Genomic DNA, 25,539 nt, shown 5'->3' with positions numbered 1-25,539 from the left:
CAGTGTTATGGTCTGATCTGAGGAGCTGAGGTATTAATTCCACATTGTTTTGTTTCTTGAAGGTGGATTTTGCCCAATAGGGACATAAAAGCAAAATTTCTTACTCAATGGGCAGTGTCTATAAATGCCTGTATAGCATAAGGTCACAGTTAGACAGGAATGTTTTGATTTTTTTTTTAGTGAAAGATTTTAATCCTTATTGTGAGTAGTTTGAAGAAAAATGTGTCTGGAACTAGGAGAAGATTTGAATTCACGTGAATTTTAAATCTATTAGGAAACTTGCCTGCAACTGCCTTTGCTGTGGGAAAGACATATTTTAAGGCAGTGTATGTACTCAGCTTATTTTCATGTATCTGTGTGTAGATGATGTAGAGCTCCTGCATCAATTGTTTTGCATTTTTCCTTGAACCAGTTGATTTGATTTGTACACTAAAGGTGTGCTGTAGGTTGTCATCTTGTTGCAGTCTTAGGCATTCAGAGTTTATCTGGGTGTGGTCTAGTGTGAATTTCTCAGCTGGTATCTGACAATCTGGTTTGTGGAATCAGTTTTGCAAGAATGAAGTTGTAGCAATCGTGCACCCCAGTGCTACAGAGCTGTGTGCTGCTCAGCCTCCCAGTGCTTCTCAGCCTCAGATACATGGTGCTTGCCCTGCACAGGCAGGAGAGCTGGGGCACAGGGGTCCCCAAAAAATTCTATGCCAGAATCTCAGTGTCAGTGTAGGAGCCAGTAAAGAAGGATTCTGCATGACAGAATCGAAATTCATTGTCTCAAGGAAAACTGATTTAATGATGTTTGGTGAACATTGTGCTCAGTGAAATGAAAGTCAGTCTGCAGATCAGGTCTGCAGGGAAGATCTCTGTGGCTGAGAAGTGCATCTGAGCACTTAAAACATATTCTTATTTCTTGACACAGGTTGTGGCCACAGCAATTTCATTTTTTGCAACTAGTTGTGGTTTTACTGATGAATAAGCCAACTGCATTGCCTTACATATATTTTTCAAATATTTCTCTGAAGGTTAAAAAAATTTTTTTTGAAATAAAACATCTAAACATTTTGCCCATACCATATTCTAGTGTAGTGATCTATCTGAATTTAGTATATATCTTTTTAGGAAGCAAAAATGGGGAAAAAATTAAATGTTGAAATTGTAACTCTAAGAAGTAATCTGGGGAGAAGGAAAAGGTAAGGTTCTTGTGTACCTGAAAAAGCAATTGAAGTTTCTCCTCACTGTAATGGTGTATTGCTGCATCCACCCTTCTCTTTGTACAAGATGAGTTCGCTTCAAGCTGGCCATTGCTCTTAGCCATGATTCCTCCTGGAAGAGGCAAAGGCAGTAATTCATCTGAGCCACAGAGGTCAACCAGAAAGCACCTTAACCTAATGGCTTTCTGGCTCTGCTCTTGGAAAGTGAGCTCTTGGTCTTTCTGGAAGAATTTTATCTGAAGTGTTTTAGAATGAGATTTAGAATAGAAGCTCTGAAATCAATATTAAGACACTTTCAAACCACAAGTGTTATAATTTAATTTGATACTTCTTTTAAACTGCCTCAGAAATGGAAAAGCATTTTGCAATTAGGGAATAATGTGACAAACAAATTGGCCTCCTGCCATAACTTTTACCAGAAATGGCTCTTTACTTTACTGGGACCTACAGACTTTTACAGTTGCATTTGCTGTAAATACAAGAACATTCAGTTCAGAGAAAAGTGAGAGCACATTGATTTAGTTGATACTGCTAAGCACTTGATTCTTGTGTATCATTAATAAATTAATTATATGTAGGCTTTATTGACTTCTGTAGCATGGTGAATTCAGTCGCATTCTAGCATGTGTTCTCTTTTTGCAAAATGAAGTTCATAATGGTCACATCATAAGTAACTGGCCAAATATTTGGGCAAAATACAGCCCTTTTTGTGTTGGACTTGAAGTAAAATGCACTAGCTATCCTCTCCTTTTTTTGGGGTTGGGATGGGTTGGGTTTTTTCTTTGACAGTGCTTCAGAACATGGTATTCTTGATATATTCTTGATATATATCACAGTTCATTGTATATTTTCCATACAGCATTGTGATATGAATTTGGGTTTGGTTTATCGTTCTTGATCAGTACTGATTGTATGGTGTCATGCACAATTGAGTCTTTCTGGGCAGTTTCTAACAGAAGAAGTTTAACTTCTGTGGACCTTGCACCTTAGTATTACATGGCTAAACCTGATACTTCTATCCATTGTTTTTCATGATCACATAATCTATACACAGGCCTTGTTCAATGTATGTGTATAGACAATCTATGTTAATATTCCTTGATTGTCTTTGTGTTCAGTTCTGTTAGAAGGGCTTTATGTTTTGTGTGATTTGATTTTCTTCAAGCATATATTCAAGTTCTTTTTAAGATCAAAAAAATTTTGTTAAAATAGTCACAGTTTGTTTTAATGATGCTGGTAATTACAGCCTGATTGTTAGCTCTGGTACTGCTTGAAATATGGGATGGGAAGTAGATTCCATATTTTGTGTTCTAAAACTTTATGGAAGGCAAATAACCTGCAAAGTGATTATTAGAGAATGAAGTGCAGAAGAAGTTTGCGTTGTTTTAGAGAGTAGGTGTCAGTTCAAAGAATGTCCACAAGCCAACGTTTATAGGTGTTTAATTCCTTATTTTTTTACCTTTCTAGGGATACTAGAGTTGAGAATGTTTTGTTGCAGCAGTACAGTAAGATGTCAATATTCCTGTTAGCAAGGATCATGTAAATTTGGTATGAACCAAGGTACACTAAGCTGGGACTGGTGTAATGGTTCAAGAAGCTGTATGTTTGAGTAAAGAGGGGATTTAAAAATACATATTTTGTTATTCTGAAGATGTTAGTTCCTTTCACCCTAACGATTTACTTCTGAAAGAGTTTGGTACCCTTTGCTTCTTAGTTTCTATTCAGGTTACACTGGGTAACTCCCTTCCTTTTTCTCCCATTGTGGTTAGCAGTACATACTGCTTTGTTACGGTGAGAAAGCTTCTGTGCAGATTTGCTGCTGCTCTGTCATGTGGAAATGCATCTGGTGATATACCTTAGTAAAATCTTTTAAAGTGTTTTACAGCACTAAATTACTCTTCAAACACAGAAATGTTTTGGATCTGAAAGTGTGCATATGTTCTGTCTAGCTCTGCTTTTTTGATAAGTATGCATGTCTTCTGTAAATGAAATTGGCCAAGGTAATGTGCTGAAAGACCAATGTAACATAGAAAATGTAGCACAGATATATTTTTTAGAAACTGAGAAAAACATTGTGGTAGTTTTTAAAAATCAATACTAATTCAACACCAGTGCTGTGAAATCTGAAGCATGGAAAATATCTAAATTTTACAACAACTAAGTTCTCCTGGTATCCTTGTATGATCTAGAGTAAATAGTGTGTATTTGAGCTGTGCCCTCACATTTATTAGTGGATCTACTCTTACTGCTATTACTGCCCTTAAAAAATGAATATTTATGTACAACTTTATTATTGAAAAATGTGTTTAAGAATTTTGTTCTTGGTATTTTGTTACTCAACTTTTTCTTCCATTCTTTACCATGGTTGAGAGGTAATTCTCAAAAGTTTTTTTGTTCCATCTTTGATGTTCCAGTTTTGTTTGTGATTTTCAAAATACCTAGCTATTTGTCTTTTCTCTGGAGAGATATTCTACATACACAGCCAAAATGAGAAATATTTGTCTTGGAAAAGACTTTACATGAAACATGAAAAAAATGGATTAAATTTCTTTTGTATCACATTTGTTATTGGTTTGGATATCCTTCTAGATGGATTACTTCTAGACACGAGAAGTAGTCTGACGCATCTGTGTAGAACTGACCTAATTTTATGCTACTAATGTTATGTTCAACTTTACTCTGACACAGTATTGTGTTTTACATTATTCATATTTTCTTCTAGGCAAACGGAGTGGGCGTAGTAAAAAATGGAAAGAGATGCTGAAGTTGCCCCCTGTCAGCCACTGTGAGGGTATTCGGTGCTCCATCGGTGAGTGTCCCTGACAATAAAAACTCTCCTTTGAGAGGGAAGGATAAGAGTTTGGTGCTGTTAATGGAAAGGTTTCTATCTTGCTTCTAAATGCTAAATTGCAAAAAACAAGCTATTAAACTTGTAATATGATGGATAACTTATGAGAAAGTAAAATTTATGAGAAGATAAAAAGTGTATCACAGTTCCTTGTTTGTTAAAGGAAACTGTTCCTAAAGAATAGATTTATAAAGCCTTGAATTAGAAAAAGGAATCACATTATAAATTGATGGTAATATATTTTACCCTTTTCCTTCATGCCTTGTAATAATTTTTTTTAACATTTTCTGTTATTATCTTGTATTCCCTCTTTCCAAACAACCTTGTTTGCTTTGGTATTGCTGTTTCACAGTATGATTGCTTTTTGCACCCTAACCTAAATTAACCTTAAGCATCTAATTCAGTGTGTTTTTAGTAAATGGGATGGTCAGTAGAACACAGATGTGACTGACGAGTGTTTCACTATTTTTTGGAATCATTGCATATTTATGGTATCTTTGATAAATATGTTAATGTAAAATCTTCATGTTTGAATGATGTTTTTCTGACCTCAAATAGGAGTAATGACCATCCTACTACAAAAATAAAAATTTTTAAAATTATTTATCTTTTTTCCCAGAAAGAGACTATAACCAGCTTTGTGACAAACAGCCGATAGGAAGACTTCTCTTCAGACAGTTCTGTGATTCCAGACCAGATTTGAAAAGATGCATTGAATTTCTGGATGCAGTGGTAAGTAGTGAGAAATGGATGATGGCTATAAGTAGGCAGTGTCTTATATATTCTTGTATGTAAATATTTCATTTTTGTGCTGGTTTTGCTGAGATAGAGTTAATTTTCTTCATTGTAGCTCATTTAGTGCTATTATTTTGGATTTTAGACCAAGATAATGTTGGTAACAAGGATGTTTTAGTTCTTGCTGAACAGTGATTACACAGTGTTAAAGCCTTTGTTTTCCTCATGCTGCCCTAAAAGTGAGGAGGCTGATGGTGCAAGAAGTTGAGAGTGGACACTGCCAGGACAGCTGAGCCCAAAGAATATCCCATACCATATGTTGCTGTGCTCAGCAATAAAAGCTGGGGGAAAAAAAGAGGAGGGGGGGGGGAAGTTACAATTTGCCAGCTAGCTGTTATACATGAGAATGAAGCCCTGCTTTCCTGGGAATGGCCAAATATCTCCCTACCAATGGGAAGAAATGAGTCAATTTCCTTCTTTGCTTTGCTTGTACCTGCAGCTTTGCTTTATCAAACTGCCTTTGTTTCAAGCTGCAAGATTTCTCACTTCTGACCTTCTGGTTATTAGTGGGGGAAGTGAGTGAGCGCATGTGTGGGGTTTAGCTGCCTGCTTGTTTAAGACACAACCATTTCATTAATTTTCTCTGTACACCTCTGCTTCCTAATGCTGTGTACTTGAAAACAGAGTGTGAAAACATAGTCTTTGCTGACTGTAAAGCTGTAACTTCTGATGGATGTCAAAAAACCATCTCTGTTACTTAAAGGAAAATGTTTAGTGTTTACTATGAAGTCTGCCATCTTGGTATGGTCAGAGCTACAGAAATGGGCATGATGGGAAAGAGAGAAGCAATTTTAGGAAGACGTGCTGCTTGGCTTCTAGAGCCTGAAAGGATGTCTGTATTATGAATATTACTTGCTATACTCAGGCTTCAAAATGTTATAAACATAGACTTAAAATTGTTGCAACTTGCATGAAAGCCCTAGGCTACACAGCATGTGCTAATTAAAAACTATATAATGGAGATGGAAATTTAGAGAACCATCTATGGAAGGAGAAAAAAACAATTTTTTTGAGACTAAGGGAAAAGGTCTTGATATATTTACATCTTGATATCTAATGCTGAAGAACAAGAGAGGAAGGAAGTGTGCCCACAGCTATATTTTGCTAAAAATTCTCAGCCCAAAACCCTCTTGGGGAGGGGGAAAGTAATGAGGAGATTAGGCAGGCACAAAACAGCCCTTAAGAAGAGAGGAGAACAGCTCAGAGCTTTTGATTCTTTGTCCCTCACAGTTAATCCAAGAGCAATAAGATACAGTCTCAAACTGAGATTGCTGGTAAAAGAACAGATTTTCTCATTCCAGTCATTTTTGTTCTTACGTGCAGAGAGCAAATGACCAAAGAAGACAGAAGTAGGGTAGTGCTGCTGCTTGCATGCATCCCAAACTACAATATTGGAATGCAAGATGGCTCTGGAAGAGACAGGGTGTAAGGAATGTTCATGGGATTATTGCTGTGCCTCCTATTCCACAGTATCTTCCTTCCCCTTTGGTAATAAAAACTGAGGCAGCTAAAAAGGAATTTCAGTGTCAAATAGGTGGAATTGTTTATATTTGTCAATGAATCTGTGTGCAATTGGGCTTACTCCCCAGGTGTGTTTCACTTTTGTGACTCCCAGGAGCTGTTTGAGCACCAAATTCCAGAGACTAGTTTGGAGACTGACTGGATTGAATGGAAATCCAGATCAGTGGAGCTTTCATTCCTGACGTGAATATAAACCTTATAGCTTAATGAGTGCCATGCACTGACAACTGGGGATTTATCCTTAATGGTTATAACTTCTGCACACATTTTAATCCTTGTATCTTAGATAAGGAGTAGCAGAGTCTTTGGCAGCACAAAGGAGAATGAATCTTAGGCATGACTGTAAGGCAGGTGTGTCCTTGCTCTATATATATCATTTTCAGGTAAAACTGTCTCTAAGAAGTAACTGTTTTTCACTAACTGAAAAATTTGAAATATGCAACCTATAATGTTGTGTGAATTTCAACACTTCTGTGAATTAACAAAGACTGGCATAGCTGAAATAATCTGATGTAAGGGATGGTTTCACAATTTACTTTTTTGTATTTGTTATTTTAACTTCTATTTGAAAAATCAGGGTGAAAAATTATTCTTGGGAATCATTGGAACAAGATAGCCTTTGGTGACTCTCATGATCTGAAACTAACATCCTATCTTGATCAAGGATGTGAGATAAAATACCTACTATCTCTTATAGATGGTTCCTGAGTTAGGCTGATTCCCTTTGTGGACTTTGGCACCAGATTTCAGCAAGCTTGTTCTTTTAGGGGTTGAGGGTTTTTTTTGGTTGGTATTCTTTGTAAGGCAATACAGGAAGCAAAAGCTGAGGCTGTGTGCTTTTTACCTTGGTTTTTGTCAAGTTTAGCTTTTTAAAATGTTAAAGAAATTTTTGACTTACTCTTTTGGGAAAACAATTCCCAAAATGAAATGTCATAGCCTTAAAAACCTTGCATCTTAGTTAATAGAGTTTTCTGACTCTTTTACATGAAGCAATGTGATTTCAGCAGTGTGATTATTTCAGGAGTCCAAAATCAAGGTAGTACCAATAATGGGCTGTCTACCTGTACTGAATGCTGAGTCTGGTGAGGTCCAATTCTTGGGAAGGCGTGACCTAAAAGTCTGGAGTCAGCTTGGCTTTACAGAAAGAAGAGTTGTGAAATAATTGAATGTAAGTGACAGAAGTTAAAGTGAGGAATTAGTTATCCAATCTAGTGACTCATTTCACTAGCTAGGGATGGGGTTACTCACATATGAAAAGGAATAAGTGGCAGTTCAAACTTCCCTGTAAGTAACAGAATTATTTGGAAAGGCCACCTCTCAAACTTCCTTTTAAACTACACTATCCACTTAAAACAGTATGCCTAATTGTATTAAATTAGTGTTAAAGGTGCTAAGCACACTGCTAAACTTTAGGTTGATAAATTTTTCTGACTTGCTCAGATTAATTAGCAGTTGCAGAAGAATTCCTGACCATTAGACTTTTTGTTGTGGAATTGAACAGCAGAAATTATGGCTTGCATTTGGATTGATGGATTTGAGTAGCATGCTGAAGTGGGTGATACCATCATGTCTCAGTAGAAAAAGATGTTGATGACTTAGTAGTGATGACTTGAGTCAGTGTTGATGAGTTGTCATTGATGGCAGAACTGGAAATCAGGAATTCCGTTATTTCTGTATTTGTGTGTGTGTTTGATTCTTAGACTGTTATTTTTTAATGTTCTCGTTTTCTTTATAAAGGTAAATAACTTCTGATGAAATCAATTGCTTGTAATTTCCAATGAGGTTTCTAATGATTGTTGTCCCAATATGACCAACTGTTGTTTGATACAGTCCTCCATTCTGGAAGTCTGCCATGTATTCTTTGTTCCTAAGTGCATGAATTTGCATCCTGAAATATGAAATGAGCTTTGATTGAGTTGGCCCAGCTAACAAACCTAATACAGGTTGCTGTTTGAGATTGCTCTTTTCTAATTCATCTTTCCCCAGATTTTGGGTTGTCTTTAAATCTTGTAACTTCTGATGTCTGCTTCTAGATTATTCCATAAAATTATTAATAGTAAGTAGTTCTTGGAGTTTTTCAGTAATAGTATCTGTGAGGTGATTTGCTGGTTGTGGTTTTTTTTTCCATAAGTAGCTACTTCTGGAGCTCTGTTCAGCTGCCAGTTTATCTGCAAAATGCACTGTGTTACATAATTCTCTTTTGATTCATCTCAGTACCAGATGTTACTAAGTCAAAAACTTTCAGAATTTGTATCCAGTCAATTTTATTTTTTCAAAGAATGGTGTAGGGTTTGATTTAGATCTCATTTATAAGCTTGTAGAAAGTAGTTTTATCCTGGTCTTACCCAAAACTGAAGCAAAGAATAACACATGAAGGGAAAAAAGTACAGTGAAGAAAAAGCTAATTATTGTACTCCTGATTATTTTCCATCTGGGTCATTCTGTCCTACAATACTACATGTATACAATTTCATTGTAATTGATCTAGTTTAACCTCTAGGATGTAGTTACTGTAATTGCATTTAGACTAATTGTTAGGTTTTGTATATATTTTCCAAAGATTGCATTCCATATGCTTTGTTTTATTCCTTAGGACTGTTCTTCATGCATGTTTCACTATATAGCCTACTGTCATATTAAGAGTATTGTGTTATTCATGATAAAATTTACCTATCATCATGTAAAAGATGCCAAGTGACTCTGAACATAATGTAATTTCCAATTCCATTCCTCTAGGCAGAATATGAGGTATCTTCAGATGAAAAGCGCATAGACTGTGGCCTCAAAGTTTTAGAGACCTACTTCACTAATGGGGTAAATTTATTGCAAAAGATTTCCTCAAGTGCTTTGTAAGTGTCAGCTAAATAGACAGATCTAAGTGGTTGCATTGTTTTTAGTAAATTGACTTTCAGACTTCATTGATCCCATTTTTGTCTTTCTGAGAGGTGTGCTGTCTTCTAAAATTCTGCTCAATCAACTTGAGCAGAAACCTTGACTGATCTCTGCTTTTATATAACTACTACAGTTACAACTTATTGTCCGTTTAACACCTACAGAAAACTTAAAAACAAATTAACTCAGGATATCGTAGTCTGAAGTCTTTTAGACTTGTGGCCTAGTTTGCTGTAAATTGTCAGAGTTGCTGCAGGTTTTCACAAAATGAAATGCTGTTTTCTTCTGAAGCATTCTGTTACTTTCAGTTTTTCATAGTAATATCATTAATAGCTGATTTTTTGTGTTTATCAAGTGTCTTTTTTTTTTGTATCCAGTGGAAACTTTTCTGTGGATATATAATTAGATGTTTGCTTTTTATGAATAGATGCTCCTTCTGCTTCTCTTGCTTTGGTCATCTTATACAAAAGGCCTTGAAGATGCCTTAAAAGCAGATAGAATCTAAATTTGCACATGTTTTTGACAATTTCTTTGGGACTACCATAATTCACGTACATTTTTCAAAAAAACCCAGGTTTCTTTGATCTGGTTTAAAATAGTTTCCCAGCCTGTGTTTGTGTTTCTTTCTCCTTCTTTCCATCCTACCAAGCCAAAGAGATGACTTGCTTTTTTGGTGGTAGACTTATGGAAAGAAAAATAATTTTGACTTATTGCCAAGTTTATTCCCCCAGATACTGAAATAGTAAATAACTGAAATAACTTCCAATGTATTTTTCTGTAACAGGAAATAAATAAAAATTTCACTCAAATACAACTTTCTTGATTTTCTCTTTAGTCAAACTGTTCCTTTCCTTTAACCATATTAAAAACTTTAATTTATCTTTGAATACAAAACCTTTAGTTTTTCTATCGATTTACATGCTTTCATTGTTGCTTTCCTTTCTTATTATGTGAAGTCTGCAGCACACTTGCCAGAAATACCTCAGGAAACAGTGAATGAATGTAAAGCAAGACTGGAAAAGAACCCTTCTAAGGATCTTTTCATGGACTGTACTAGGTAAGTTAAAAATGCCTAGTGCTAAGTTTGAGAATTACAAGAGTAATTTGTGTCTTTCTAAGGAAAGTGAAATATGAAGTTGTTATACCCAGAAGTACTGAGTCCCTGAAATGAGTAAAGTAAGAAACTTGGAACAGATTTATTAGAGGTCTAGGTTTCCTTCAGATGTGATTTAGATGTTCAACTTTTGCAGAGCTTTTTCTTTAATGCTACTTTTGCATAAAATCACACTGTTGTCTGACACCAAGAATTCTGTAAGATAAATGGTATTTCTCTTTATTGTATTCTTACTTTTTGAGAGACTCTCTTCCATTATGAAGGTACTCAGAAAAATATGAAGTTAAAAGTTGAAGCTTGAAAGGTTTCTGAACAACTTTAGACATTTTAGGTTCTTGAAAACAGAGGCTAACACTTATATGCCATTAAGATGGCTGATTTGAGGATCACTTGTGATAGTTTAGACATAACAATACAACTTGGTTTTGTTCTGCAGGCATGGAGTGATATTTCACACAGTAGTAGCAGGGGAGGCTTGTCTTGGAGGGATGGTACATGTTTATGAGTGTTACATGTCTTTCTAAAGCCTTTATGTTTCTAATATTTCTGGTTCTTCAAGGCATGCTTGATCATGTCTGAAGGATGACTACAGGTTTTGTCACTGCTTGGGTCATCTCCTTGGCAACAGAAATAAGCATGCTTTGTAACAAGTTGAGATTATAAGATTGAAAGGGCTGTGTGAGAACACCTCATAAAACATGTCTCAAATGGAGTGTCTCATGTAGGTCATCCCCTTTCCCTTGTCCAATAAATACCTGAGAACAGTTTGAATTACTTGTTTCCCTCCCACCTCCATCTTGGTGTGTTGCTTCTAAGGGAATGATAAGGTGCTTGGTGTTCAAGGTTTAGATAAGTGTTTAGTACTTCAATTTCAAATCCTAGAAAAAAAATTATTTACCAGTCTCCAAAGAATGCATGAAACCCTGTAGATACTTTCAGAGGTCATATTTGCAGGGTCATACATGCATAAAAAGCTGCTGAGAAGCTGATGTTTAAGATGTTGACGACAATAAAAATGCAGAGGTCAAAGTATCTAGTTCCTATAAGCAGCAGTAGTTTGGCCTTCACAAGTGTTTTGACAGGAAGTTTTCTGTAGCAGGCACTCACTTTGTGAGACACTTAGGTAAAAACCATTGTAGAGCACACTGGCAATGTTTTTTCGGCTTACAGCTTCATTGATAAGTTTAAATATATGTCTGTAGATTGATAGCACCTCCTGCTTCAACAGTCTTTTCCAGAATAAGATGGATTTTATTTTTCTCTTTATTTTCCTGCTAGAATTGTCCATGAATACCTAAGCAAAAGACCTTTTGAAGCTTACCAGGAGAGTGTGTATTTTTCCCGTTTCTTACAGTGGAAATGGCTGGAAAAGTAAGTTTATTTATAATGTTTGCATTATAATTTAGCTTTGTTTTATGGCAAATTTTGATTTTTATGCTGGAAATGCTGTAGAGCTGAATGCTAAATGAGACTGCCTGTCTAAGAAATTATGATCTGAAAGACAAGATGTAAAGGATGATGTTGATGGACAGCAGGAGAACTAATACTCCAATGGAACCATAGCCTTTAAGTGGTAAATCTTTAAGTCTTTAAGTGGTATTGGGTAAATGCAAATTCAGAAGTGTTTGGCTGTCAAGTGTGCAGTACCAATCTTTCTTGGGAATACTATCACCCTTTAGTTTCAAACTTCTAGTTAGTGGTTAATAAACAGATTAATCTAGTATTATAACCCACTGGGTAATGGATAACTACTAGTTTTTTTTAGGGTTGTACAGATACAGATCTAGTAATTACAAGATAGCAAGATTTGCATACATGTATCAGAATCTCATTTGGACTTTCAAATCAATACTAGGTGAGTGTCCAGACTCTTTCAGAAAGCTGAAATTGTTACAAATTGATTCAAATTCAGCCCTCTGGGTATGGTGATCGCATATTCAAACATTAAGGTTCTTGAGCACTGATTTTATTGTAAATTCCAATTATCCCATGTCTTTATTTTACTGAACTGGTTGCAATAGCCAGTAGAGAAAACTAGGGAAGTTACTCAAATTTTTTACTAAATGAACCTCCACTGTTGTCCTGAGAACAAAGCTACAGTAACAGCGAGTGCTCATTTAAAGCAAACACAGGAAAACCCACTGCCTTGTAATAGCCCTTCTCTGACTCATTTAGGAGAGTTTTAGCATAGAGGGATCAACAGCTCTACTGCCTCTAGTTATCTGTTCCTCCTCTGCATCAATACCCTAACAATTTGGCTCTTGAACAACTCTTTCTTTAGTAAAAAACAAAGTGAAATCAGAAATGGTTTACCTTTTAAATGCCACACTGAAAGCATAATCCCATTGAAATGCAGTCTGCATGTCAGCGAGTCGGTTAAGGGAGGCAGCAGGAGGTGAGAATGGCCTGTGCTGAGAACACGGGCTCGAACTGTGGGCAGCAAAGGGCCGACCTGACCAGCTTTTCTTCCTGCTATTGGCAGTGCCTGGTGACCACATGAGGGAGCCCACGTTTCTCAGCAGAGCACCCCTTTCATTTGAAGTTCAGTTTATAATAGTATTTCTACATGAGGTTAAGGCAACATTTGCTCAGAAATATATTAGAAAAGAAAGGAGGAAATTAAGACAGACCTCGGGGTGGGGAGGGATTACTAACATTTGTAATTCCTGTTGCAGTAATTGTTTTTTCTGTTAATCAGGCAGCCAGTAACCAAACACACATTTAGGCATTACCGAGTACTAGGCAAAGGTGGATTTGGAGAGGTGAGTACAGAAGTATCTTGCTGCAATGCAGTTCTAAAAGGATAAAAAAAAGGAAATCTGTTTAACTCTTGTGTCTATCAATCTACATTTGACACATCACCTGGCAAGCTGTTGTCAATACAAACTGTTTTAATGTGTTGAAGCATTGTAGGTCATGCACAAAGCTGCAGAAAACTTGTAGTGACTGAAAACAGTCACTTCTCTTTAGAAATTTCATTTGGAAATGAGAATTTAGTTAGAATTTGCTAATTATGTAGAAGATTCATGACCTTTAAATTAAAATCTATAGATTTTAATAATTCTGTTTGTTATTTATTGAACTGCCTCCGTACATATTTTAACCACAGCCCTATATGGAAGGAGAGTGCTACTAAATTACCATTATGTTTCTCCTGTTTGATTGTGATGTGAATATTTCTCCTTAACACATACTAGGACACTTAGCACTGTTACTGTAGTCACTTGTTTCACTAACAAGTGGGATCCAAAGTTTTACTAAACTATTCAACCCCAAAATAAATGTGTTTGCCTCTGTATAATCACTTTTTCTACTTCTCTTACAGTTTTTGTGAACCTTTAAAGTTGTTTCATGAGTGAAGGCTCTGTATTGATACTTACAGACCATAATTTGACAGCATTAAAGAGTTTGCAAAGAAAATTAAATTTAATCTTCTTTATAATAAAAATTCTAAAAAACCTCAAGCATCTCTGACACATCATCCTTCTTTTTGTAGGTATGTGCCTGCCAAGTACGGGCAACAGGAAAAATGTATGCTTGCAAAAAGCTAGAAAAAAAGAGAATAAAGAAGAGGAAAGGAGAATCAATGGCTCTAAATGAAAAAAGGATTCTAGAAAAAGTGAATAGTAGGTTTGTAGTAAGTATCTACTTCAAATCTACTTTCAGAAATTTATCTTGTTTTGTTTACATCATTTCAGTCTCTTCCAGGAGCTTGTGGGCACAAAACTTTTTAAAAATTGATTTAGAGAGTGCATGAGAGAAATGATTGAATACAATAATAAATACATTTTGTGCGTGATTGGGAATAGTTCTGTGCCAAAAAAGGATTTTTTTTGTCCACCTGCTTTATTTCTGACAGCCAGAACATTAGGCAGTGTTTCAGCATGCTGATGCCACTGAATCTTTGTCCTTTGTTTAATAGTTGAGTTTTTATATCCTGAGGTATTTTCATAGCATTTGTTACTCCGTTGCTGATATATTTTAAGATAAACATGACATTTTAATAGTGTATTGATTCAGGTTATATTGCTTTGCTGTGTACCAAGACTTAAAGCTGTATCTTGGATGTGAAACAATTAACTTTTTAATGGAACTTCCACGTAATGGAAATCTTAGTTTTAATAGCTAAACCTGATGCTATTATGTAAATTATGGTCTGTTAGTAGTTCTAATTACAGAGCAGTGAAAGAAGTTAAAATGTTCAAAGATATACCAAGTAAAACTTTCCCCAGGTAATGTTTACTTTTTAATTGGAATGCTATTTAAATGTTAATTTCAAATGCATTTTGCTTTGGTTTGAAATCCATTTACTTATAAATTCTGTATTGCTGTTCAGAGGATTTAAAAGTACCTGTTTCAGAGGATAGTGACAGTTATTTATAAATATATGTATGTAAAATATGTATATATGTATTTTCTGATAAGTTTTATGTATTAAAAAAGCCACTATAGAATAGTGCCAGCTACAATAAAAATGAAGACCTTGCTGGCCAGATACATTAATATTTTAAAACATTGTAAATTATAGTTTTGTATAAATGTGCTTATGTTATTTTTGCACAAGGCTTCTGGGCTTAAATTGATTGAAACTGAATCCAGAGAGTACCTAAATTTATCCATAAATAACTAAAACAGTGAAACTTCTATTTTTGAGTAACATTTTATTCAGCATAAGTAAATGCTGTAAATCAGTAACTGATCCAAGTTGAACTTGAAATTGCTTTATAAAATTGAGCATGAGTTATTTTCCTCATACTATCCAATGGTGGCTTTTTATGCAATAGAGAAGATCTAGCTCTAGCATTTGCTGTAATACTAGTTTTGAAGTGGGCAGATAACTCTGTCACAAGTACAGTCATAAATAGGTGGATAAAAGCCACAAAATGGGGATCTGTGCCTTGAGTAGCTGATTTCTGTATTTATTTAGTTTTATTATTTAGTATTGTATTAGCACTTCTGAAGGAAGAGTTTGCATCTATTACTGAATTAAAACAATTATTTACTTGTACTGCATTTAAAATACATTTATTGAGTCAAAAAAAAACCTTGCTGTTTTTTTTTACCTAGCTAGTTTACCTAATGTAAGCTATGTATATGCTCTTAGTACAAGTTAGGTAATTTTGAAGATCCTTCCAGATGATAATCTGCATAGCATAGCCTTTTCTATTGAAAATGAATTTGTAACTTAAGCAGTTAAATTTGTGGTATATTACATTGTGTTAAATGGGGAGGGGTTTTTTAGATTCACAAGTCTAGTTTAAAACTTTAAAAATGCACTTTAAAAACTTTTACCTAAAAAAAAAGGTAACTTTTACCTAAAACAAAGGTGTTTGTCCTTGCCTATCAGCTCCACATTTCAAGTACAGTGAGAAGAAATATTGTAAGGAGTTGTACTGAGTCTTTACTGTTGGCAAGTTCTAAATGAGGGAAATGTGCAGTTACTTGAGGGGGAGACAGGGGTAGGGAATAGAAACTACACATTTGATTTAAAATAATTTGAGTTCCTCTAGGGCAATTTTGAGTCTCACAGTTCAGGAAGATGGTTTGGCAGTGCATAATTCCTGAGATAGTCGTAAGACAAGGAATATGCTCATGCTGTTTGGACAAAGAGTAAAACAGGTAACATGCAGCTGAGGGGCATCATCAATAACTGTGTTTTCTGGGTATCTAAATAGATCTGCCACTAAGCTTTTGTGTTGTGTGTATGGTTTGTGTACACAGGCACATTAGTCTGAAATCCTTTGTGTCCTCCAGTACATTGCAAGAGTGATTTTCCACTTGCATGTTTCGCTCTTTTTGCTTTGAAAAAGGATTCATAAGTTGATTGTATTGGAAAAAAGATCTGTGAATTGTTTTGGGGTTTATGAATGAATAATGGTTGTGTTCTCACCCTGCCCGTTTTTAGGTTAGTTTATCCTATACATATGAGACGAAAGATGCCCTGTGTTTAGTATTAACCATAATGAATGGAGGGGATCTGAAGTTTCACATATATAACATGGGGAATCCTGGCTTTGATGAAGAAAGGGCTATTTTCTATGCTGCAGAACTCTGCTGTGGTCTGGAGGATTTGCAAAGGGAGAGAATTGTTTACAGGTGAGTGTCATCTACAGTTACTCGTACTTTCCCTGTCTCTTCAGCATTGAACATACTAATATTTTCCTACTAAAACAAGTTTGTATTTTAATTTTGTACGAAAATAATAAAAAAAAATTGTTTAGTTATCCTTTTCATGGCATATCCCTAGGAATATATCTCTCATGTCTTCTTGCTGTTGATTTAGGTCTTGATGATTGATATATTTTAAAACAGTATAAAGTTGATTCAGTGTTTGTTTGTAAAATGAAATTAAGCTATGATTTACAAAGCAAATCAGGATTTTAGTGTTGTGTTGCCTTTGTTAATGTAAATTAAGTTGTTATGTTAATGCAAATTAAGTAGTTATGTTAATGTAAATTAAAGAGGATTAAAGAGTTCAGGGACAGTGGATCTAGTTCTCTGGTTAAATTATTTGTATTATAGGCCATCAACTTCACAGCTTTTTTTTGTTTATAGGTGCAACTGGAAAAATTGCTTCAGTCAGAACCAAGAAGTCTTCTGTTGTATCTGTTGCACTTAAGGGCTAATAGTTTTGTCTTTGTTTAATTCACATTTCTGTTATTTAATTTGTAGAGACTTGAAGCCTGAGAATATACTTCTTGATGACTGTGGTAAGTAAAAATTAAAATTCATTTTGAAATCAGGAATTATATCTCTAATTTATACCAAAACAGAAATGTAAGGGATTTCTTCATAATAAAAGAGACCTCATTGATGAATCTTACTTTAGCAAAGAAAATACTGCCTTGCTTTTTAGAAAGCAGGGGAAAACTTTGGAGGTCAACCATTATTTTGTTTGAAGGGTTGATTTTCTACCTTCAAATGGCTACTTTTTCCCTTTTGCTCCTCATTTTCCCCCTCTTCTTGATTTAGGATCACTAAAATTTTTATATGGATTTGTTTTGTTTGTCTTTTCTTCAACTATGGAAACATGATTTGTTAGATGGGGGGGCAGAATTTTACTTAGTAAACCAGAGTGTTTAGACAGTAAGAAGAAATCTGAAGTATTTCTGTTTTAAAATTTCACTAAAGAAGTCTGATGGTCCCTGATGCTTATGTGGCTGGAAGGAATCAAGGAAGTACAAACAATATGAAGAAATATTTGTAGTCTTTTGTTTGTCAAAAGCCAAATTAATTCTCTTTATTGACTTTGTATGCAAGTCATTACCAGAATCTTTTAAATTGACTGTGGAACATGTGCAGGAATTTTCTTCTAAGCTGTGGATGAATATTACAAGTTTGTTCTTGTAACTGCTGAGCATTTTAGTTGAGGAAAAACTGTTTTTGAAGTCATTAGCACAGTGGTTTTTTTAAAGTCAGCATGTTATGACTGATAAATTTCAAAAAAGATGATGCTTGAGAGAAGTCACTTTTCAAGAGCTAAAGCTCTGCTAGACATCAAATACATTCTTTAATTTTTCTCTCCAGCAATGTCTTGGAAAAGCTGAAGGCTTCTTTGAGGAAAAATTGTAGCCTTGCAGGACTGCACTAGAATGCTTCCTGTCTGCCAGGGATATTTTGATCTAGTTCCAGAGAGCACAGGAGACTAATTAGAAAATCGCTTCAGGAGCTCAGATCTTGCACTTGAAAAGGGGTTCATCAGATGTTAGGGAATACAAGAGCAATCTGAATGTATTTAAAATAGCATTTCCAACTCCAAAGCATTACCTTATTTCCAGCCACTATATAGAGTGGTACTTGACTTTCTCCTCTCTCTCTCCATCCTCTGATTATCTAATGTACACATGTACATAAGAAATTAATATGCTGTAAACTAATATTGATGCTGTGGAGCTTTTTGAATGCCACAGCATATATACAGAAAGGTTAATTGGGCATTGGAATGGGCTACCCAGAGAGGTGATTCAGTGTCCACTCTTGGAGGCTTTCTAAATAAGTATTTAAAAAACCTTGGACACTTTGGGCTGCCTGCTTGCTCAGAAGGTTTTAGTAGAGACCTTGTGAAGTCTCCCTTCCAGCCTGAATCATTCTGTGAGTCTGTGATGTTTCTGTGAACAACAGTATCCCTGTCCTTATAACCAGTATTAGAAATAAGTGTGGAGTTGGCTCTTTTTTTCCTTTTTGGCAATGAATCTTTCTACAAAATTGTTTTAAAATTGAATTGAAAATGTGATTGTCCATTCTTCTGTCTAGACTTTAACATTTTTATTAAGAAAGTACCTTATGTGTTTTTACATTAAAATGTCGATACAGTTCTTGCCTTGAAATGTCTTGAATGTGCTTGAAACAGTTAATGAGTCTATGCAACAAAGAATGGGCATATCCATGGGAATGTAAGGGAGAGTGGGATGGGTTTATTCCCATTGCCCTCCTTGGACTGATATCCCACTGAGCAGTGCATGACATTGCCAGATGATTTCTGTGTTAGAGGTACAGCTCTGAAGGCCACGTGTGATAGGGGAATGTCATCAGCTTGAGACATTTGGCTGATAAAGTGCAATAGAAGCTGTTATCCACTTAGGAGTGATTCATGAGAAGAGGAAATCCCAGAATTGAACTGACATGTTACAATACAAATAATTCTGAGTAGGTTATTGGCTGGGCTGCTCCTGGTTTGGGGTGGGAGTGGGGATAGCAATTCCAAGTAATCATGTATGGCATTATTGGGGTACTTCATCACAGGAAAACAAGCTCTTTCAGTACAGGCTACAGTTTTCTCACATTTGGAATAAATTAAGTTAATTTTGAAGTTTTACTAAGAAGTCAGAAAGCTAAGTGCTTGTGGTGGGCATACAGAATGGAAAACCACAAATGTCTGATGCATAGATGCAGAATCTGAAATGAGCATTTCTATTTGTCCAAGAACAGCAGCCTATGCCAAAGCTAGGAATTAGAGTGCTTAAGAGTAAAATTATTTTTGTACGAGAAAATCAGTTATATCCTCAGAAAATCAGTTATATCTGTGCCTCTCTTTCTTCACAATTTTAAGGAGGAGCTGAATAAAGCACTCTTTTCAAGTTAAGTTAAATAAACTTAGGGCTGTATGAATGTTTTGATACTTTGCAGTGGGGTTTTTTATGAGGTATGCAATTGAAATTTTTTGTTTTAAAAGTGATAATACTTCATTATTTTACTTCATTAATTAGCTGACTATGTATACTTTATTTTAACATAAATAGGACATATCAGGATTTCAGATCTTGGATTAGCTGTGCAGATTCCAGAAGGTGAAACTGTCCGAGGACGTGTTGGGACTGTTGGTTACATGGGTATGTAAAGCATCCTTTGATAGTTACATTTTACCAGAGAATTTGCTTCTGTGAATATAAGAACTGATTTGGACCTGGATTAGTTACTAGACATATTATGGGAAGAAGAAAGGTTATAATATGCATTTGTAGATGTTACTCAATTGTAAGCCTACTGATAATCTTAAACTTAACTGAAAACTCCAGCTTTAGACAGAAGTTTAAGAAAGCACCTAATTTTTTTCTGAGATTCAAAGAGATTTATGGTCACAGGTAAACAGAGAAATTACTGTGACAATACATTTCTTTCCATGCTTTGGAAAACTTAATTCTCAGGGTTTTTTTTCATTCTCTAAAGAATACTAGTTTTAAGCATTAAAGAAATTAAGTTTTTCTCTTGAATATAAACAGAGTTCTTACTGTAGAAATTGAAATTTCTTCAAACTACAGAGGAGTCACACAAACATGTCTGCAACACAGCCCAATGTTTTGGGCTCTGAGAGTTTTTCCAATACACACAATTAGTCAATTTAAAGTGAAATGGTGTGGGTGTGTGTTTGTTTTTGTTTTGTAGCTCCAGAAGTGCTCAAAAATGAGAAGTATACATTCAGTCCAGATTGGTGGGGTCTTGGCTGTTTGATTTATGAAATGATTGAAGGACAGTCTCCATTCAGGAAGCATAAGGAAAGAGTTAAACGGGATGAGATTGACCGGAGAGTAAAGGAAGACCAGGAAACATACTCAGACAAGTTTTCAGAGGAGGCAAAATCCATCTGCAGGATGGTGGGTGAAGAGACATAGAGGTTTGAAAATTAAATTTCTAATCCTTTTAAAGAGACCAACTACTTTATTTTAAAATCTTGAAAATTTTTCAGAAGTGGATTTCTTAAACCTTTCTTTAGTTCACATGAAAGTTTGTGATTGTTCATGAACTGTTCAGTTTTCAAACTTCAAGAATTCAGAACATTTCTCAAGATGAAGGAAAGCTGCATAAATTGATTATTGGTCACATGAATTAAATGGTCTAGTACTGCTTGGACCACGTATTATAGATGGAGTGCAATAGCATGCTCAACTTGGATACTGCATGGGAACAAGTGGCTGAGTACTACACCAGTTTCTTCATCTAAAACATTATCTACAAGACAATGGCTTTTTTTTCCCCTATCTTGCCTGTTCTTAAATTTATCCAGAAAGCTTCACAAGTTTTCTGTACTAGTTAATGCAAAATATGTAAAAATATATGGAAAAAATACAAGTCTGTATTTCTTGAAAGAAAAGCCTACTGCAAAGTCTGCACTGTAAAGTCTTCTCAGCATGGCATCAATTAAAATATTTTCATATAACTTTAGGTATAATCTTCAAATCATGGGCTTTTAGGGCTTCATTTGTCTGTTGAAAATATATTTGTTCCCAGAATGTTGTTGTTTGGGTTTCCAGTTAATTTTGATACATGATAAATTTACCTAATAAGAGGCCAAGCAGCAAAATAAACTGATTGGAAGATATTGTATGTAGATACTTTTTTTAGTTGTGGGATTGTATCATGGATCACCTTTTTTTTCCATGTATCTGCAGTTACTTGCTAAAAATCCAGGGGAACGACTGGGTTGCACTGAAGGAGGAGCTGCTGTTGTAAAGCAACATCCTATTTTCAAGAACATCAACTTCAAGAGGCTGGAAGCTAACATGTTAGAACCTCCATTCTTGCCAGATGTAAGTAGGTGAGACAGATTTGATTAGTATCTAAAAAGGCAAGAACTATCATAATTCTATGATAGTTAGCAATAGTTAGCATAATTCTATGATAGTTAGCAATCATATGACCTCCAGAGAAACCTTTAAAGTTAGTTACATTCGTAGGAGAATGCTGTTGTAGCTATTGATGATAACTAATTGTTTTTTGGTGTTTCATCTGAGATCACAAAACAATTTACAATAGTGGCATTTCACTAGGGAGCTTTGTAGCTGATTTCTTACCCTTTAAAAGTCCCCTTCCATTGCTCGGATGCAGAAGAAATGAGGAATAGCTTTGAAGAAAATACTCCAGAATTGAAAGGAAGGTGACAGAAGATGAGTGAAAGTGAATTACAATAATCATTGAGATCCAGACAAGCTGTTTCTGGCTTTGATATTTCTTTTCTGTTACTTGCAGGATAGATAGAATTGCTCAGGTGACTTATGAAGAGCATCTTTGTATTTCTGTTCCATAGAATAATGTAATTTGGTGATCAGCAGTGTGAAAAGTAAAACTGCAGACATATTCCTCCCTTTTGCTCATCTAGGAAAAATAAAACCAAACTAAAAGTCCCCAGATCCAAAACTTTAATGAAGTAATCTTGTATTGTACTGCAGCCACGTGCCGTTTATTGTAAAGATGTCCTGGACATTGAGCAGTTCTCAACAGTAAAAGGAGTGAACCTGGATACCACAGATGATGACTTCTATTCCAAATTTGTGACAGGTTGTGTCTCGATCCCTTGGCAAAATGAGGTAATACACATTTCATAGATTATTATCTTTAGTACAGCAGTGTAGAATATTTAATGAAATATATAATGATTTTCTCTAGGAGATGTGAAGATATTTCTGCTTTAGACTTCTTTGCTGAGAGGCTTAAAAAAAAATTCCAAAAACATAAGGAACTTGCTAAAAACTGAGATTTATAGTAAATGTGCATAAACAAACTCTGGCATATTGTCATCATAGGCACAGCTTACAGAACAGTATTAGTATCAGTAGGGCCACCCTTTCCTTGTTCTTCAGTCACATGTTATTCAGTACTGCTGTTCACAGAAAAGGGATGGAATGTTCTTCCAAGTGTTAAAAACCAAATAGGTGCAGTGCAAGCTGATTGTGTATAGCCTGTATATCAATAGAGTATCCAAGTGACAGTAATACAGAATTGCAGACTCACTTTTCTAAAGGTTTCAAAACAAACAGTTCAATATCAGTTGAGTCAGACTTTCTCTTAAGAGCGTTTTTTGTGTGCCTAGTGAATGAATATTCTAGTAGTCTGCATAGAGTACTAGAATTTTGCTGCCTTTGCATGCAATTCACATCCTCTTTACTGTTTCAGCAAGAGAACTCAGTAACAATTACTTAAAATTGTATTTCTTGTTATGAATGCCTTGTCCCCATTATAATTTATTCGTGACTTTCTTAAATTACTATTGTCTTGAATTCTGCTAGTGTCATTTCTCTCCCAGTATGATTGCATTTATAAGCTTGAACACAAAAGATGAGCAATTTCTGAACAATTTGAAGGAAAAAGTACATTCTCTTTTGTTTTCCTTTTGGGTTTTTTTTGCATTACACTAAGAAGGATATTTGAAAAGGTGTCATTTGACATAGAAAGTTTTCACTGAGAAACAGTGAACCTTGGAGAAAGAAGTATTCCCTATACTACTTTGTAATTCTAAACTTCAGAATATGATCTAGTAATTAAAAAATGCACTGCAGCTTAATAACTAGGCCTGCAGAGAGGGATAAAGTTGGAAGTAGTTGTGGAATTCTTGTGATGGCAATTGCTTTTCTTCAAGGAAGAACTGCAGATTTCATTGTACATTTGTGCTTATTTTTTCTTTCAATTCACGTTACTGAACTTTCCCTTAAATTTTTGCCTCTCAAGACTTTTTCTCACCATTCCATAATTGACCCAATGTCCTGGTTTACAACAAAAGCAGGCTGCATTTCTTCTTACTCCACTTATGCCCTCTCTCCCTCTACAAGGTATATTCACAGTCTTAAGTTGCACCAAGGGAAATATAGGCTGGATAGCAGGAAAAAGTGTTTTACAGAAAGAGTAGTAAAGTACTGGAATGGTCTGCCTGAGGAGGTGGTAGAGTCACCATCCCTGGATGTGTTTAAAGAAAGACTGGATGTGGCACTTGGTGTCATGGATAATTGAGGTGTTAGGGCTGGGTTGGACATGATGATCTTACAGGTCTCTTCCAGCCTCGTGATTCTGTGATTCATTTGGCTGCTTGCTGTTGTGACAGATGTGTACTGGTGGCACTTACTGGCAAATGCCAACTGGATTTGGGCATTAGCCACTCCCCCACTTCTGACCTTGCCTGTTGGTTACATTTTGGCATGCACTCTTCCTGCTGTCCTTTCTGTACTCAGTAATTGTGGCTTTATTTCTTCTGTTTCTGTGTACACAGACAAAGATTATTTCAAAATCCCTTGCTTCTCTCCAGAGACCCATCTTCATGATATCTTTTTTTTCCTCCCATGTAATGTTTATTAACTAAGTTCAGTCCAGGGCATAGAGATACTACATTTTTTTGGCTGGGCTGCTCTAAAGTGAACAGAATACCTGAAAGGCAAATCTGTTTCTGGTTCAAAAAGCTTCTCTTTATTGCATCATGAGCAGAAGAAAGGGAAGAAGGCAAAAAAAGCAAGGGAGTACCAGACACCTGTGTTAGAGTGCTCTCATTGCTATTCTTTAGTTGGTTGAGTGTACAAGGAGAGTCAATGTCAGCTTTGTGCCTCCTTTTGGAGACAGTGGTGTAGTTTGGCTGATTAATTTTTAAGTGTTAGGAGTATCCAGCCAGAGTAAATAGATAATACCTGGAAGTTGTTTGAGAGGCTTTTATGGATATTTCATTTATATTTCATATGTTTCAAAGATGATTGAAACGGGATGCTTTGAAGATATCAATGCATATGAAACTGATGGTACTGTGTCACCAGACAGAGAGAAGTCTCCTAAGCCAAAGAGAGGCTTCTTTCACAGACTTTTTAGTGGAGAGGTAAGGACATTTCTTTTCTTTCATAAGAAAATTAACTTCCATTCTTTTTTTAAAATTTAATTATTATTAATTTGTGATAGGGAAACCAAGTTGGTCACTGCATACTGAAACTTATGAAATCTGTTTTGTTATGGATTTGCCCCTCCACCACATTTCAGAAATTATGGCAATCCTACAACTGCAGGAAGTTTTCCTGCCTCAGCATTCTGGCCTTCTCTAGTTACCTGGGTTCCGTTAAAAGCTGTGCTATAGACCTTCCTTTGCTAAAGAGGTTTATTTGGGTCTTGCTTCTTATATATTTTACCATTTGTTAATGAAACTTGTGTATATATCTTCAGAAATAATTGAGGCCCTGTGTAAAAACTAGTAATAAGTAATTTTATAAGCAAAAATAAGTATCTATCCAATCAATAAGTAAATAAGTAGAAATATCCCCAAAATAAATAAGAAGCACCACAAAACAAATGTTAAAATATCTTAGGCAGTTTAATGCCTTCACCAAAACAATGATCTTTACATAGCTGATAATACATAGCCTTTTCTTACACACAGACTTCTACGCTTTAGTAGAAGAATTTCCTGCTCAGAGAATCGAGTGTTTACCACCTAGAAGATACATCATGTATTGTAATTGTCTACAGGATGTAAGAAATAGACTGTTAGTAAAGGTTTGCAGTTGAAGATACGAAGATGTTATTTATATACAATTCTGCTTGCTCAGTGTGCCTGCACTTAGAGAGGAATTATCTTGAGAAGCCTGAGTATATTCCAATAGTGAACACTTGGGTAGAAATTACATTTGCTTTCAAGCAGAAATGGAATTTTAAAATGGCTAGGTGCATATTGTTAAGTAGCCACAGCAGGGCTGTGTATTAAAATTGTATGAAGAAATGTTTTGTCTTCAGCTGGCAATTCACCTTTCTAAAATGGTACAATGCTAATGGAATGTATAATAGTACTGTCATTTTTAGTTCATCTTTCCAAATACACTTTTCCCCCACTTTGAGTAATGGAATAGAAGGGATGGTTGAGTGTACTAATATTCTCACATAGCTAAAGTTAAAGCTTATGTCTTACTGTAGTCTTTTCCAGCCACAAA

The 25,539-nt window shown here is 35.4% G+C and overlaps 1 protein-coding gene across 3 annotated transcripts in view; it reads left to right on the top strand.

Annotated features, from left to right (window-relative positions):
* The window catches only part of GRK4 (G protein-coupled receptor kinase 4), a 38,574-nt gene that overhangs the window by 6,575 nt on the left and 6,460 nt on the right, over positions 1-25,539 (top strand). Inside the window, exons 1-15 of one of the 3 annotated variants that reach the window (XM_053975574.1) lie at positions 2,720-2,765; positions 3,928-4,014; positions 4,673-4,785; positions 9,106-9,183; positions 10,218-10,318; positions 11,654-11,746; positions 13,074-13,137; positions 13,872-14,012; positions 16,281-16,471; positions 17,048-17,085; positions 19,615-19,704; positions 20,258-20,466; positions 21,262-21,399; positions 22,039-22,176; positions 24,318-24,440. In XM_053975574.1, the coding sequence (XP_053831549.1) occupies positions 2,756-2,765; positions 3,928-4,014; positions 4,673-4,785; positions 9,106-9,183; positions 10,218-10,318; positions 11,654-11,746; positions 13,074-13,137; positions 13,872-14,012; positions 16,281-16,471; positions 17,048-17,085; positions 19,615-19,704; positions 20,258-20,466; positions 21,262-21,399; positions 22,039-22,176; positions 24,318-24,440 (1,614 nt within the window). In that variant the 5' untranslated portion in view covers positions 2,720-2,755. Of the gene's footprint in view, positions 1-2,719; positions 2,766-3,927; positions 4,015-4,672; positions 4,786-9,105; positions 9,184-10,217; positions 10,319-11,653; positions 11,747-13,073; positions 13,138-13,871; positions 14,013-16,280; positions 16,472-17,047; positions 17,086-19,614; positions 19,705-20,257; positions 20,467-21,261; positions 21,408-22,038; positions 22,177-24,317; positions 24,441-25,539 lie in introns of those variants that run through there. The other 2 variants (XM_053975573.1, XM_053975575.1) reach the window with 2 other exon arrangements.

Source organism: Vidua macroura, chromosome 4 (genome assembly GCF_024509145.1).
Source record: "Vidua macroura isolate BioBank_ID:100142 chromosome 4, ASM2450914v1, whole genome shotgun sequence".
Taxonomy (NCBI): domain Eukaryota; kingdom Metazoa; phylum Chordata; class Aves; order Passeriformes; family Viduidae; genus Vidua; species Vidua macroura.
This window is presented reverse-complemented; position numbering and strand designations above follow the sequence as displayed.